This window comes from Acyrthosiphon pisum, chromosome A1, assembly GCF_005508785.2.
Source record: "Acyrthosiphon pisum isolate AL4f chromosome A1, pea_aphid_22Mar2018_4r6ur, whole genome shotgun sequence".
Taxonomy (NCBI): Eukaryota; Metazoa; Arthropoda; class Insecta; order Hemiptera; family Aphididae; genus Acyrthosiphon; species Acyrthosiphon pisum.
In genome coordinates this window covers 112,064,170-112,079,942 of record NC_042494.1, presented here as the reverse complement: position 1 = coordinate 112,079,942, position 15,773 = coordinate 112,064,170, and the positions used below count along the sequence as shown (strand labels likewise).

The 15,773-nt window shown below is 28.6% G+C and overlaps 2 protein-coding genes across 6 annotated transcripts in view; one reads left to right on the top strand and one right to left on the bottom strand.

The window, feature by feature from the left end:
- Positions 1 to 3,097, top strand: part of LOC100160390 (nitric oxide synthase, salivary gland) — a 98,848-nt gene extending 95,751 nt beyond the window's left edge. For all 5 annotated transcript variants that reach the window (XM_029488058.1, XM_029488057.1, XM_016808483.2 and 2 more), the window contains 3 exons: positions 32 to 177; positions 691 to 882; positions 2,855 to 3,097. In XM_029488058.1, the coding sequence (XP_029343918.1) occupies positions 32 to 177; positions 691 to 882; positions 2,855 to 2,968 (452 nt within the window). In that variant the 3' untranslated portion in view covers positions 2,969 to 3,097. The remainder of the gene's footprint in view (positions 1 to 31; positions 178 to 690; positions 883 to 2,854) is intronic.
- Positions 3,098 to 8,790: 5,693 nt separating this feature from the next.
- Positions 8,791 to 14,805, bottom strand: LOC100164514 (pre-mRNA-processing factor 19). Its single transcript, XM_003247890.3, has 9 exons — positions 14,515 to 14,805; positions 13,741 to 13,890; positions 11,615 to 11,916; positions 11,325 to 11,519; positions 11,045 to 11,230; positions 10,735 to 10,938; positions 10,484 to 10,622; positions 10,169 to 10,373; positions 8,791 to 10,099 (listed from the first exon to the last, which is right to left on the bottom strand). The coding sequence occupies exons 1-9, from the start codon at positions 14,531 to 14,533 to the stop codon at positions 9,958 to 9,960; spliced, it is 1,542 nt and encodes a 513-aa protein (XP_003247938.1). The 5' UTR covers positions 14,534 to 14,805; the 3' UTR covers positions 8,791 to 9,957.
- Positions 14,806 to 15,773: the final 968 nt, after the last annotated feature.

The window sequence follows — 15,773 nt, the reverse complement described above, 5'->3', positions numbered from 1 at the left end:
GCGATTCTCACTCCCCTTTTGTCCACCGCAGATACCAAAATGGGTAGAACCATGTTGTTCTTCGGATGCCAATACAAATCGATGGATCTCTACAAAGCGGACAAGATGGAAATGATAAAAGAAGGCGTATTGGACAAGACTTACTTGGCGCTATCCAGGGAACCATCGATTCCGAAGGTAGGTTCAAATTCGAATATTGACACAATAGTTATAATAAAATATACAAATTATTTGATCGAACTCCTCATATAAACCTGGTATCGGTTCACGCGAATAAGCTAAATAGTAGCATTTTAAAGTCAAATAGATAAATAATTTTTTAAATATTGAATGAATACTTCGTTTAAATTTTCATTCAAACTTCAACCCTCGCAGTATCCCATTAATCAAACAACTATCCTCCATCTCGCTTCCCGGTAATGTACTTAGAAGGATCAAAAGACAGTGGCCTATATAGACCTACCAAGGTAATAGAAAAATAAAACTTAATACAACTGTTGAATACCTATCTCGTATATGATTTTAAATGAATGTGCATCCAAATCAGCGACAATGATGCTTCCACTCAAAACGGTGCAAAACTAAAATTATATTATGTTATTTTTAATCGCTCGTATAATATATTATAATACATGCGACAATTAAGCGAACCCGTTGAGTAATATAACCATAATATTGTCGTTTCCACAGACTTATGTACAGGACTTGATGCTGAAGGAAGCGAAAATGATATACGAATTAATAGCCGTGGAAAGGGGACACTTTTACGTGTGCGGTGATTGTAAAATGGCCGAGAACGTGTACCAAACCCTCAAGTCGATAATTCAAGAGCAAACCGGCATGAATTCGACACAGTCCGATAACTTCATGTTGGGATTACGGGTACGTTCATACGAGATTTATGGTGATAGCAGAGGCTGAAAAGTCAGCAACGATATTTTTACTTCTTTAAGTGCAATTTTATGAAACACATTCAAACGATATTCACAGAATAGTGTGAAATACGTTTAATTTCATATTTTTAACGTCACATTATCATATTTGAATATCAGGGGTGGGGAGCAACACCCCTATATGAATTTCCGAACCCAATCCTTCAAAAAAAATGTCTAAGAGTATTACGTTATTTTGTAACTAATATAACTAATATTTTATAATTCGATATTTTTTTAAAATCATTCATAATAAACTGATTTTTTTTTTTAGTCTAATTTTTGTGTCTACAATTATTTTTATCTTTGATCTGACCAGTTTCATCTCGGATATAAAAACATTTTATTTTATTAAAAGTTCTTATTCAATAGAAATTAGAAGTTAAACAAATGTTATATTATTGCTGTTAATTGTTATAGCATCCCCATATTGGATTTGTACTAATTGTCACTTGTCAGTCATATACTCATATAATATATAATATAATATTTCAGCTTATTGCACATTGGTAAAATTGATAATAAAAGAAATTAAATTATTTAAAACATTGATGTGGTGGGAATTTTTTCAAATTGGTTTGCCTGATTAAATTAAAAAAAAAAAAAATCAGTCAGCCCATAAATTTACGATACCCATTGCCTATTAAGTTATATTAACGCACGATTAGTAGAAAATATATCATAATGAGATCATAGTTACCATGATTATCTACTATAAACAACTATGTACAATAGTAACCATTTATTATAAATACTTTGCGTTTCCATAATAATGATTTAACACTCAAGCCTTATGAATTAATGTTTCTGGATAAACAGCACAAAATTATTACAGGCGCATTATACAAGGATTTTTGATAGATTTTTAAAATTCAATTCTATACCCGGCTAACCCATCTAACCTGATGCTAAGTTATATATACAAATTGTATACACAACGCGTTTCCGTTCTCCTCAGAAAATGAAAGTCTGCGAGATAGGCACACGTCACTGATTTTTGGCATCGCGTTACTCCGCGACTTATATAATATCCTCATCGTCGTATATACCGCGATGGGTAAACTAAACGAAAATGCACCCATATGGCTATTTATATTATATTATATTATTATATCATATATTATACGCCTTTAAAAACGCGTATAATATATTACTATTACATTATTTATACCTCTACGCAGAGGCGTGTCATGCAGTGGTTTACCGAATACCTACCTAATATTATGACCACGGATTGTGATCTAAACACAATAATTATAATATAATATAGTCGATAAATATCATATTCCTATAATATATTTTCACTGACGTAACTTTGATACACAATAATAACATTATTGAGTAATTTATCATATTGCGTTGTATACCTACCTGCAGAGCCACACTTAGGAAATGTTGGGACCGAGAATAATTTTTTGGTGGGGCCCCTTAACTTAAATTATAAATTCAGTTTTTTTTTATATTCAATTTATTTTTTAACATAATAAATAAATTGTACGATAAGTCTATAAGTAATTACTTAATGTTGAATAATATAAATAAATCATAATATGACTGTATGGCAGTAATATATGGGGGCCCTAATTATGTCAGTGACCGGGGCTGCAGCCCCCCTAGCGCTCCACTAAATAGAGCTCTGCCTACCTGATTTTCGATTTCGGACGACCGATCGGCATTCCCGTTGGAGGGATAATATTAAGCAGGGATTCCTTTCCAAAATTGCTCTTAAAAAACGAAATAATTATGTGTTTGTATACATTTGAAAACCATCGTATGGGACGTTCGAAATTTTTTTATTATTTGATTTCTGTGATTGTTTGAGTGTTTGGGTTTCAACCCACCTGCAGCCTGCACCCACGTCATATTATATACGAAATACTGTTATATAATTATTAACTTTATAAATATATTATTTTGTACAGGACGACAACCGTTATCACGAAGACATATTCGGCATCACGCTGAGGACGGCCGAGGTGCACAACAGTTCAAGGCTGTCCGCCCGGATCCGAATGGCGTCCGAAACGCTTCCATAACGTTCAATTTGGCCTACAATAGGCAACATGTTGGCTAAGTCAATAGCAACGATACAAGAATTTAGAGACAAAAAATTGTAAACTTTTACCCTTTATAAGTACCTAATTATAATATTGTACGTATGTAGACACGAGTGTAAAAATATTTTGATTTTTTTCGGATATTTCCAAATTTCCAATTATTATATGATAATAATATTATGTGCTTACCCCTCCCCTCTCTTTTCTACACACCCACTCACCAAGCCACCAACACACACTATCATCATAATACTGTGATCCGCTCGCATTTATGCAGTGAGTAGGAACCTGTATATTATGTATTATACACGCTACCCACTCTCGCCGAAAACATAAAAAGAAAAACGTCTTTGCCCATTAATTATTGGATACTTCAAAAATGTTAATAAAAACATTTCCGTTTTCTGTTTTTATGATTTCGTGTCCTCGTTCTGGCGATGTATAAGTACGTCCTCCCCACTTATGCGTTTTAAAATATGCAACGTTTTAAACGATCTCACATATAATATGGGTATGCGTATGTATACTTAATGAAAACGCGCACGTTTCCGTTTTGTTTCGATTTCGGTTGATCAAAAAATCATATTAAACCTACATGATTAATGTATTATAATATGGCGCAAGTGAAGAAGATTTTTGAAACGTTGTCGGACATAATATTATTGTAATGTTATTTATCAATTCAATTTTAATTAATTCAACAACATATTATTTTGTAATTTAGGCAATATTATCTATATGACTGTACATATTACACATTTTAATATACAATACACTTATTAGGTATAGTATTATTATATAATATATATTATAAGGACATAACTATACGTAGGTACCTATGTATATGAATGTAACTTAACCAATATCTATGCGATTGAAATGTTGTTAGTTAGATATTAATATTATATTATATTAGTTGTATTTTAACGTACTTAGTAAAAGAATTATATATTAATAATCTAAGTCAGTGGTTCTCAATTTTTTTTTATCCCAATACAAATTAGAAATTGTTCAAGTGCCACTTGAAACTAATATATAACGTTTAATATTAATAATTATTCTAATTTTTTTCTTTAATGTCACGTACTATCTACCAGCATTCTGTGTAATATTTATTGAGAACCTCTGACCTAAGTTAATAATTAAATAGTTGTAGTTTAAACTAAGTAATACTAACCATGAAATTCATCTCGAATTTGTTTGTAAAATATCTTCAGCTATTGTATAAAATACATATAAATATATTCTTTTACGTTACCAAAATTATTTACATTTAAATCTTTTAAATCAACATTTGATTAAACAACAATACATGGTTTTTATTATTATCTTATAATCACTTTAACGCGTCAATTTATTCAATATTTTTTTTTTTTTTTTTTTAATAAGGTTTTTTGCTCTACATATATATTTCTTATTATAATATATACTTATTATCTTTGTTATTTTATACTATTATGGGTGTACTTAAATATTTTTATCGTTTTTCGATTAATAATTTTTAAAAAAAAATATCATTCCTATTGCTATTAATTATTAATATATTATGTAAATATTGTATTGTTTTTCGATTTAATTAAATAATATTATATATTATATATATATATATACCTAGATAATATTCTAGGCGTACTCAGATGTTTATATGGTATCTAAATATTGTTGTTCAGTTATTTAAAATTAATTAAAATATATCTATCCATTATTTTCTTTAAAACATAATTAGATAGGTAATTCAAATTTCTAACTAATAAATCCATTTGTTAATTCTAAAAGTTATACAAATATGTCTTATGAAAAGTGTGCGTTTTTATTTGATTCTAATGGTATTCCTCTATCGGTATAATTTATAGTATTTGAATAAATTGAGTCAATACTAAAACTAAAGAACCGTAAATGGTGTGAATAAGTTCGTAATATAAATTAATAATAATTTAAATTTGGTCTGAATATTTTGAAAAAAATAATAATGAAGAGGACATGATACCCTAATGCGTTCTATCCGTCTTACAAGTGTGTAAGAAATCAAATTTTACGGTCTGCTGAACACGTGTAGATACGTTAGTTTAAAAATTAGAGTGAATTGGACCTAATCTAATGGTAATATTGTTATCTAAGTAACCTCATGAGTTTTTTATTATATTTTAATTTTAAAGCGAGTAATGAATATTTTAATATGTACAAAAAATTTACAATTTTAAAATACTCATAACTCGGTTTAAGATCAAAATATAATAAAGAGCCCATGAGGTTAACTAGATAATTATCTTACCTTCAGGGGCGTCATTTCAACTTTTTTTTTGTTGGTGCCAAAATGTTTGCATGCCATTCAGATCATTACCAGGCCACATAGAACATTTTTTTATTTTTTTTTTTTTTGGTGGGGGGGGGGATTAAGCGGGGACAAAAACTGTAGTATATTTGTATAATTTATTTAATATGTCACTTATATTAGTATGAAAATATCACAATATCGTTGCTATTTTGACGAACTATGTGTAGGTAGGTACGTTTAATGTATTTATTTTATATTGTGGATACCAGTGTATAGAAGTGTAAAATATTTACACTTGGTGAATAAATGTATTGGTATAAATCACCTTTATAATAAAATATCTAACCAAACCTAACCTACACATTTTTTTCCCTGCATACTCAAAATATATAGTATAGCTAGCTTAATAAAACCAGAAATCTATTTTATGGGTACTCTTCTTCGCAATGTTCGTGTTATAATTTTATCAATTATAATACTGTGGGACTATAAAACAACATCAAACATTCTTGGAAATTAAACATTAGTACAATACATTTTTTTTTTAATACTGAAAAAATATAATATATCAGCGCTTATATTTATTGTGGGCAGGCCAAAGAAGGCGTTTTAAAAAAAAAGTTGGTGCAAATCCCTGCACCCCCCCCCCCCCAAATGACGACCCTGCTTACCTTTAGATTTTATAAGATGTTAATTCACTCTAATGTTTACACTAACTGACTAACGGAGCTACACGTGTTCTGCTAAGCGTAAAATTTGGTATGTTACTAACTTGTAAGACGGAGTCAACACATCCTTTTAAAGACTTTTATTATGAAAAATGTTTCAAGACTTTTACTATTAAAATTCGTCAAAAATTGGTGTTGCGTAAATATTCTAAATTTCTCTTTTTTGAGTTTTTTCCGATTATTGAAAAACTAACAATGAATTTTCTACTTTTTACCACTGAAGTACCAATACTAGATAATAGATCAAATAATTATCTACTAAAAACAAGCCTCAATATTGAAAGTTGAAGCAACTTATCTGCTCCCAAACAAAACATCATACACGAAAACTCACAACTCACTTCATTAACACTAAAACAAATACATATTTTCTCGATCCATTCAGTACATAAAGTAAAACAAATAATAATATAATTGTACAAAAGAGGCGTGACACATTTGTCTTTATATATAATACAATACATTCGGAGCATAGATAACATTTTGCAGCTCTAATTTTAACTCGTCAGCCAACAATCTCAGTAATCAGAAAAATTAAACATACTATATTATTATTGATCATAATATTTATCAAAAATCCGTATCGATTTTGAAGAAGGAGCAAGTACATATTAATATTATTTGTATAATGTGTACAAGGTAGGAACTTTCACTTGTAAATGGATTGATAACCAGGGTTAAAAAAAATATTCAAAATTATTTTATTCCTTGTTGGTAGATAAATTCTATGAACTTTAGGAGTTGTTACTTATTTTACTAATTATCTACCTAAAATTTTTGTCAAGTCATAATATTATGCATTTTTGTTATAATTATATAATAAACGTCAAAATAACATTTCTAATAATATTATAAAAACTAAATCTACAACTATATTCTGTTCCAGATGAGATCAGCACCGGGCGGAGACCGGTTTTCGTCCGGCGGCGGTCAGATGCTTCTCCCACCAAATCAACCCCCTGGTTCGGCATTCGGAACGAAACTACGCCCATGAGCACAACTTAGCCACCGGTACTGATTTCATTTGGAATAAAGAATAGATAGATAATGGATTCATTAGAAAAATAAACTGATAAAACTAAAATAGTCACTGGTGGGTAGTTATTGACTGTGTCAAAAGATAACAGTCACGCCCTGTAACGAAATATTCCCATAATATATCTGTTTATCTAGCCACCTACGCGGCAATGTACCGAAATTGCCTATTCATTACGCCGGACAAATACATAATAACATACAATTTAATAAATTATTGTAAAAAATAATGAGTTTATTTTCTATTTTCTAAAAATAATATAATTGAAACTGCATGTAGTCGAGGTAATAAATCACTTTATCCCAAAAGAGACTAACGCGAAAATGTATAGAATGAAGATTTTAATTACCAATAAACTAAATTGAAATAAAAATTGTAGTATTAAAATGTTTTTACCCACATATAGGTTAGTATGTATAAAAAAATGTAAGTGCATTGTTTAGCGCATATTCAGTGTTTTTAAGCGCATAAGTCCATGCATATTTCGGTTATTATTGTTTAAACTCCCCCACACAAAATTCCTGAGCATGCTTCTGTAATGTATATTTGTGTATTTGTTTATATATATTATTGTCTACTAAATATATAGATACCACACCTTAAAATTATGTAGCATCAAAGGTTTTATGTAATGACTTGTATATTTTATATGAGCCCATCGGTAAATTATATAACCTTCCTATAATACATGCCAGAATTTACTCGATCCCTTTCCGAAAACTGACCCTATCCTATTTCCTGGTTTTAAATTAATAAGTAGCTTGTTACACAAAATCGCTAAACTCTACTTTCAAATAATATTAAAAGTTACAGACTAGATATACCACCTTTTATTTAATGATATAACACATAAATACGCCACTGAAGACATAAATATTCTAGTACATGTTTTTCACTTTTACATCTTACACCTACCTACCTGTTTCCTATACTAATAAAATTGGATAATTAATTATTATTATAAAATGCATACAAATTATAATTATTTAAAATTATTACATATGCAGTGAAATTACTACCTATACAATTATGTACCTATAGAATAATATTATTACATGTATTCTAAACATAAATATTATTTTGGTTTGGAGTAAAAATACATAAGTGTTTTAATATAAAGTTAACATAAAAATACTAAATAGTAAACAGTGCGTACTAACAATCTCATCATTGTCGAAAATCAGATTCAACTATTAATCGAGCGGAAGCTAACATTATAATACCAACCTATAAATATTAAATAAGATACAAAAGTCACTTTAATTTCATAACATAGGTAAATACTACACTCGATGTACCGAATATCAAATTTAGATATTCTGGCATTCGGCAAATGTAACATTGTCATAGCTTTTTTTGGAGGAGGAGGTCAAAAGTAAAAATTCCCCAGTACTTTTAAATATAATCGGGAAAAAAACAATTTCTGTAGAATTGCTTGGAATTTGGAAGTCGTAAAATGTAAAAGAATGATGACGACAGAACATTTTTTTCCAAGATTAGTATCATACCAGAGGGTGTTCCATTTGACATGAGACACTCAATATTTTGAGTAATACTTAAGTTTTTGAAAACAATTCTTTATAATGCAATAATATCATAATTTTAAGTAGTTATAAAACATTTTACTATTTTTTAAAGTTATTCATTCTTTTGTCTGTAAACTAAATAATACCACACATGTCTTGATATGCTACAATCATAATAATAATGTAGCATTAATATTCTTTTACGCTAATGTGTAATTAAAAAATCATAGAACAAATTTTTCCATTAAAGTAATTTATTTATGAAATTTCAAATAAACCGTTAATAATATATTTAATTGTAAATAATTGTTTGAAAAGATCCAATATTTATTACTTATAAAATATAAAAAAATATTTTTACATGAATATTATAATTTTAATCATAAATTAATAATATTCATGTTTACAATCAATAGTATAAATATGAAACCCAATAATGTTCCCAATAAATAGTTATATTTGTGTTCATTAACAAAAAGTGAACCAATGTATCAGTTTCAATAAAATTATATAATTTTAACTAGTTCCGTAACCTGGAGTGAAGGAGTGTTGAACCCCCTCAAAAATAATTTTAATCAAATTAAAATTTAATATTTCCCAGATATAAAATAAAATGTAATAGTATTAACCCTACTCTCCCTCCGGATGATGATTTATAGTTACTCCACTGATTTCAATACTTGATGGGAATGAAAACAAATAAATTTCTTAAGATATTGTTCAATAAACAAAATAAATAGCAAGTTTATGATTTTAACCAAATGGGCAATATTTTAGTTTCTAATTTTCAGAATCAAATTTTTATTATATGGTTATGATAGTTTTATAATTAAATAATAATATGCATAAACATTTGTTGGCATATAAACTATTATAGCTGTTAATACAGATAAAGCAATTAAAAATTAAATTAACAAATATATAAAATGAGGGGCAATGCAGCATGGTGATACAATGTTATGATATTGCAGTGGTTGTTTAACCATACCAAAAGTTGATTGTAAATGTTATATTAGCGTTAATTGTAATGTCTTTAAGAAACATAGCTCTTTTTAAAATCATAAGTATAAGACATTTATCATTTAGATTTTACATTGAACTATTATGTTTATGTTTAATACATTTTACCTGAGTCCTGTTTGATGATTTATGAATATATACACTACAGTAAAATCAGTCATTTGTACTACTAAAAGTGGAAACTGAAAGATATCCTTTTTTCTATACATTTTAAGGAATCAAATTAATATAAACAAAACAATAATTTCAAACATGAATTCAGGGGATTCTTTTTTTTTATTTATAAAGTCTAAATTGTTTGTGCAATATTGCAAGTAAAAAAGGTATATACCTGAACAGTTATTTTATCTTAAAATTGAGTCATAGCTTACACTATTTCTGCTTTAAATTCCATAAAGTTTCAGTGTTCTGTCCATACTAGTAGAAGCAATGAATTGAGAATGTTTTCCAAATCTAATTCCTGTAGCCAATGCTGTGTGATCGTTGAAGACTTTCAATTCTTGCCATTGCTTACACATATAAACACTGGAAATAAAATTAAAAGTAATATGTGTGCAATGTATTTCAATAATTGTGTTTATTATTTTTACTAACCGAACATCAGTTCCTGCAACACCCAGATAAGTTCCACTTTGGTCAAAACATAAGTCTTTGATCTCATATCCATCATCCATGACGAGAGTTTTAAAGTTTTTTAATTTACGTAAATCCCAAAGTTTTACACAACAGTCATCTGCTGAAGTAGCAAGATAGTAACCATTTTCGGAAAATGATATGGCCGTAATTGGTCCAGAATGTCCTGTAAGAAAAAAAAATAAGCAATCATTTATTTCATTTAAAAAAAAAACTGGATATATCCATTAAAAACTTATATTTTAGGATCTACCAAAAACAAATTTTAAATTTCACCTGAAAATGTTGCTACATTTGATTGTTCTTTCAAATCCCAAATCACAACATTTGAATCTGAAGTACCAGTTCCAAAAATAAGTCCATCAGGATGGAATTGTCCAGTAGTTAGAGTATTGTTTGAAGTTTGATTTGAAACCTATATTAGAAACAAAATTTAAAATAATTGGTACATACTTACATTAATTTTACTAATAATTAAATTGGTAATAATGTATAATTTATTTATTATTTATATTTAATTAATTTACTTTGGTTAATAGTTTTCCAGTGCGAATATCAGAAAATGCCCAGTTCTGGTCAACAGATGTAGATAAAACATAATCCCCGGTTGGATGCAATGACACTCCAGTTACTGGACCTTCATGAGCTCTAATTATTTGAGATAAGGAATTAGAAGCACCAACATTCCATACTCGAATTGTTGTATCAGGTGATCCAGTTATTACAACATCCTTAAAAACAATTATTTTATATTAAAATATTTTCTTTTAGTTACCATAAACAATATTAATGATTTTATAAAAAAAAATAAAGTATTTAATTAATTTTAGATTTTACTTCATTTGGATGATAAATGACTCGTGTGACCTTCTTTGTGTGACCTTTTAGAACAGCTATTATTTGTTCAGTATCCTTATTAAATACTGTAGCATTTTTATCATTTCCTCCAGTTAAAATTTTACTAGTATCTTCACTGTGTATGTCTAAAGACAATATTCCTGGTACACTGGCACTATGAAGACCCTATAAAGTATAAAATAAAATAAGACCAGTTACCTAAATATAAAATATTATTCTTTTAATAATAATTTATCAATTTATTACTAATATTACTTACTGGATGAGATGCCAATGTTTTGAATCCTTTTAATGATTCTTGGTCCATCAAGTCTTCTGGAACTGTACGTCCTCGTTTCTTTCTCTCTTGTGTTAAGACTGTAGCTTTTTCTTGTAGTTTCCTAATAATATCATCAGTTATACCTGCTTCTTCAGTAGGTTGATTTGGCACTCCAGCGGCTTCCATAGCAATTGCCTATAATAAAACAAATAAGGAATATTAAAAAATATTTTAAAAATGTAAGCAATATGTTTATACTATAGTTATACTACACTATTTATTAAACATACTGGTTGTGGTATTGTAGTAGGTCCAGCATTTGCAGATGAATCGCCAACAGAAATTCCGGCTTGAGGTTTGAGTGTAGCCAAAGCCTCACGTGCAGCTGTCACTTCCTTAGTCAAACGGCCTATCACACGACAAGCAGCATCATGCTGGTACAAAGCATGACTCAATTCTTGTCTAGCAGTTTGCAATTGTTGTCTTTGTGTAAATGCATGTAACATCACTGCATCCCATTCATCTTGGAGCATTTTCAATATTGCAGGAATGCTAGTGCCAGTCACAGGTTTAGGTTTAACGATGGAGGCGGCTAAAATTTAAAATAAATAAATTACATAATTAATTAAAACAAAAAATAATAGACATAAAAATAAAAATTTGTTCAGCTAATTATTTTAATATAGTCAACCTATTTATGACTAAATAAAATAGAAAACATTTTACTCTGAAAATAATATGTTTCTATAATTATTAATTTTATAAAAGAGTAAGGCATAGATAAAATGTAACTTTCTCAATTCATACCAAAATTATCAAAACATTTTATAAATTATAAAACTGCAGTATAAAACAATCATACAATTATGAATTTATTTAACAAACATAATAAAAAGGTTTTTGTTAATTGAGCTTAAGCCCGACAGCTTAGGCCATTAGCTGTTTTTGTTTTTGTTTGTAGGTTTTTTGTTGGTAGGGGGAGGAACACGTGTGTGTTTGTTTTGGCAGAATTTTTGATTGGGGTACCCGTAGGTATCTGCCACGCTCGGGTAGGGGATAGCGGAACTTGTTCGCCGGACACCGTGACTTTCTCGAAGAAAAATGCTGCCCATGGCCGAGATATCGAACTGGCGTCAGTGTGCATCACAACCGACGCCTTAGTCCGCTCGACCACTCCGTCTCCCAATAAAAAGATTGATAAACTGATAATACACTTTTAGCAATGTTTAAATACTACTAATAATATTGACAGTAAATATGACAGCAATACACAATACTCTTAATTCTTAAACTAATTACCCACTACAATACATTTTAAAGTAGAATAATTTAGATATTATAATAGTCAATAAACAACAAAATTAGTATGTTCATTACTACATTGATTTTGGTTATTCATATTTCATAAAAGCCATTTATTTGTTTTTTTGTTTTATAAGGTACATTAAAATAGAGTAGAAATTTAAACTTTTTTAATCGAGGGCCATATAAAAATTAAAAACTTGCAGGCTATAACATTTATAATCATATTTACAATTATAAGTTTAATAGAAATGCAGTATACAATGCAAGTTTTTAACGGTAGTTATTAAATGGGATTGTTTAGATAAGTGTAAAGAGTAATTAAATGTAGTGCAATAGTATATTCCCAAACATAAATTTTATTAATTTTAGCTAGGTATGTTTTATATTGAATTTACACTGGGTGATTCTTTTACCATTGAACACTCATTATTTCAAAAAGCATACATTTTTGCATGGTGTCTTTAAAAAACTAAATATTGTTTAATATTTTTAATATTTTAGTTTTTTGAATGACAACATACTGTTTAAAATTCATATCCCATGCAAAATATTGTACTTAAATATAAGAAAATTGAATCAAAAACGAGTTAAAAATATTTACAGTTTGGATGAGTGGAGAGGGTAGTGGACCAACATTTTGCAGGGTAACCGAGTTCCACTCCGCTAATCAAAACTTTACATACTTATAAAATTAGAACTCATTAAATACTCATCCTAAATTCAATTTGTATGCATTAAAATACTTAAAAAGTATTCTGCTTTAGAATATGAAATTAAAATTGTATATTGTCATTCAAAAAAGTAAAAACCTTAAACATTTTGAAGATAATAAATAGGTATATATTTTATTAAGTGTTGTTTTAAGAAATTTCTACAAGGCACAATCTAAAATTATTTTTTCATAAAATATGAATAGCTTATTTTTGGATTATTTGCTGTAGTTATCGGGCCAGTAAAAACTACAGGCTGGTAGTTTGGAGACTTCTGACAACTGATAGGTATATGCTATAGAGCATTAGATAACAATAACATATAATCTAACAATAGTTACAAATAATCTCAACAAATTATAAAACAATTTTAAAATGTAAATAATGTTACATTTGTTTACTTTTTATGTCTACTAACTGTTCAACAGTTAATTCTTCACCATTTATAGGATCAGTATTGTTTTCTTTGATGTATTTTTCTATAAGACGTCTTTCGAAAATTGATCCAGATACTGGTGATACCACAGGATGCTCTGGCACTTCATTAGAAACTGAAAATTAACAATAGGTATAAACAAGTTGTACTTTTTAATTTATTTAATTTATCTATATATAGTTCATTTTAATCTATAACCAGGGTAATTATTTTAACAATGACCACTCATAATTTTGAAAATTTGGTACCTACTAACATATTAGGAAACATTTACTTTTATTTACATACTATTAGATATATAAGAATGAAGAACCAGATTTGCATCGACAAAGCATGGTCTTTAATAGAAGATAGGTATATTCTTATTTATTAGAAAACACTTTTGAATTAAGCATTTTGTACAAAAATGTAAATAGGTGATAAAATAAAATCTAAATATTATTTTATTTTAATACATTGTTATTTATATTATATTTTAAATTAAGCAAATACAATATTTTCAATAAATTGTTTTTCGAGGCATCAAATATGTCGAGTTTTTGATATTCCAATGGTAAAACTGAGTATGACTACAATTTTCATACTGCCTACAGTTTAACCCGGGAAAACAAGCACAATCTAATATCGAGAAATAATATTATAAATATCAATATTTTAGTTATTTCGGTAAATTTCCTATCGATTAAATATTAATCCATAATAATAGTTGAGAATAAAAAGTATAATGGTAAATCCTTACTAGCACACACTAACGACATGTTGAGTTTGTTAGCACGTAGGACTCGAGCACAACTTTAATACATAAACAATCGACCGAACGTTTTTCAAACTCTATACAAAACACATTTAAATATTTAAAAACTCATTCAAATTTCAATCACAATCCTCAGTCGAGTTTCGTCGACCCAAAGACCAAAGTCCCAAGTCCAGACTCCCAAAATCTGAAATGTATAAACTACAAAATATGTATTTAACTATATAATATATATAACAATATAACTTTTAACTACAGTCTACAATGCTAAACCACAACATAACCTCAAAGTATAAAAACCGGTACGATCAATGTTACCCATCGGTGACTAAACGTATGACATCGCTGACCGGGGTGACTGATAACGTAAAACAATAATAATCACAGATATATAAAAAAAATGTATATATCTGTGATAATAATTAATAACTGATAATCACGGATAAAGATACTAGTCGTCAGTCGTCACCACGGATTGATATATTAGAATTTAGAGATCTTTTTAGTCCGTGTGACCATGTCTCGTGGATAAAATTAAATAAACTGGATTTTAAAAATTACATGATTTATTTCGCATGACAAAATAAATGGGTATGCTATCAACCACGAACTAAGATATATCTTAGTTCGTGCTATCAACATAACTAATATTGGTCGAGAACGCGCACACCTCCCGAACTTCGCCAAGAACTGTGACGTAAGCCGTTCTCACCAGCAGAAATAATAATAATAATAATAATAAATATAATAATAATGGTATATAATATCGGAGAACGGATGACGTAGTTTTTGTGGTGGGAGAACACACAGTTGCGTATCACGAAATTGATAGCATACCTATTTAATTTGTCATGTTATTTCGATTTCTGTCTCGAAACATTATGATATATTGACCTAAAGTGACAGAGTCACAGTTCTCAATAAATTGATGATTTCAATTTTCAAATATTGGCCATAGATATTATTTACCGCCACCATAATGATAATAACATTGTTTTAGACAATATAGTATTCAAATAATGCAGTTGATCGTAAATCATAATTCAACTTACACATGGACATGACAAATTAAATTTTAATTTATCATGATTTAACATTCCGACATACTACGTTATACTACGTTTATATGATGGCGTTAAAACGGTTTAAGACTAAACCGTTTTGAAAGTTAAAACGCTCGCGCTATGTAGTTTAAGAATTTAAAACCGTTTTATTTGCTTAAACCAGTTTATCATACGATACAC

Bases quoted from the DNA above. Each gene is read 5' to 3' on its own strand.
- LOC100164514 (XM_003247890.3), bottom strand. The intron at 11,917-13,740 runs GTAAACAAATGT...TTTAAATTTTAG, and splicing joins ACAGTTAGTAGACATAAAAA to CCGCCTCCATCGTTAAACCT. The intron at 11,520-11,614 runs GTATGTTTAATA...GTTTTATTATAG, and splicing joins CTACTACAATACCACAACCA to GCAATTGCTATGGAAGCCGC.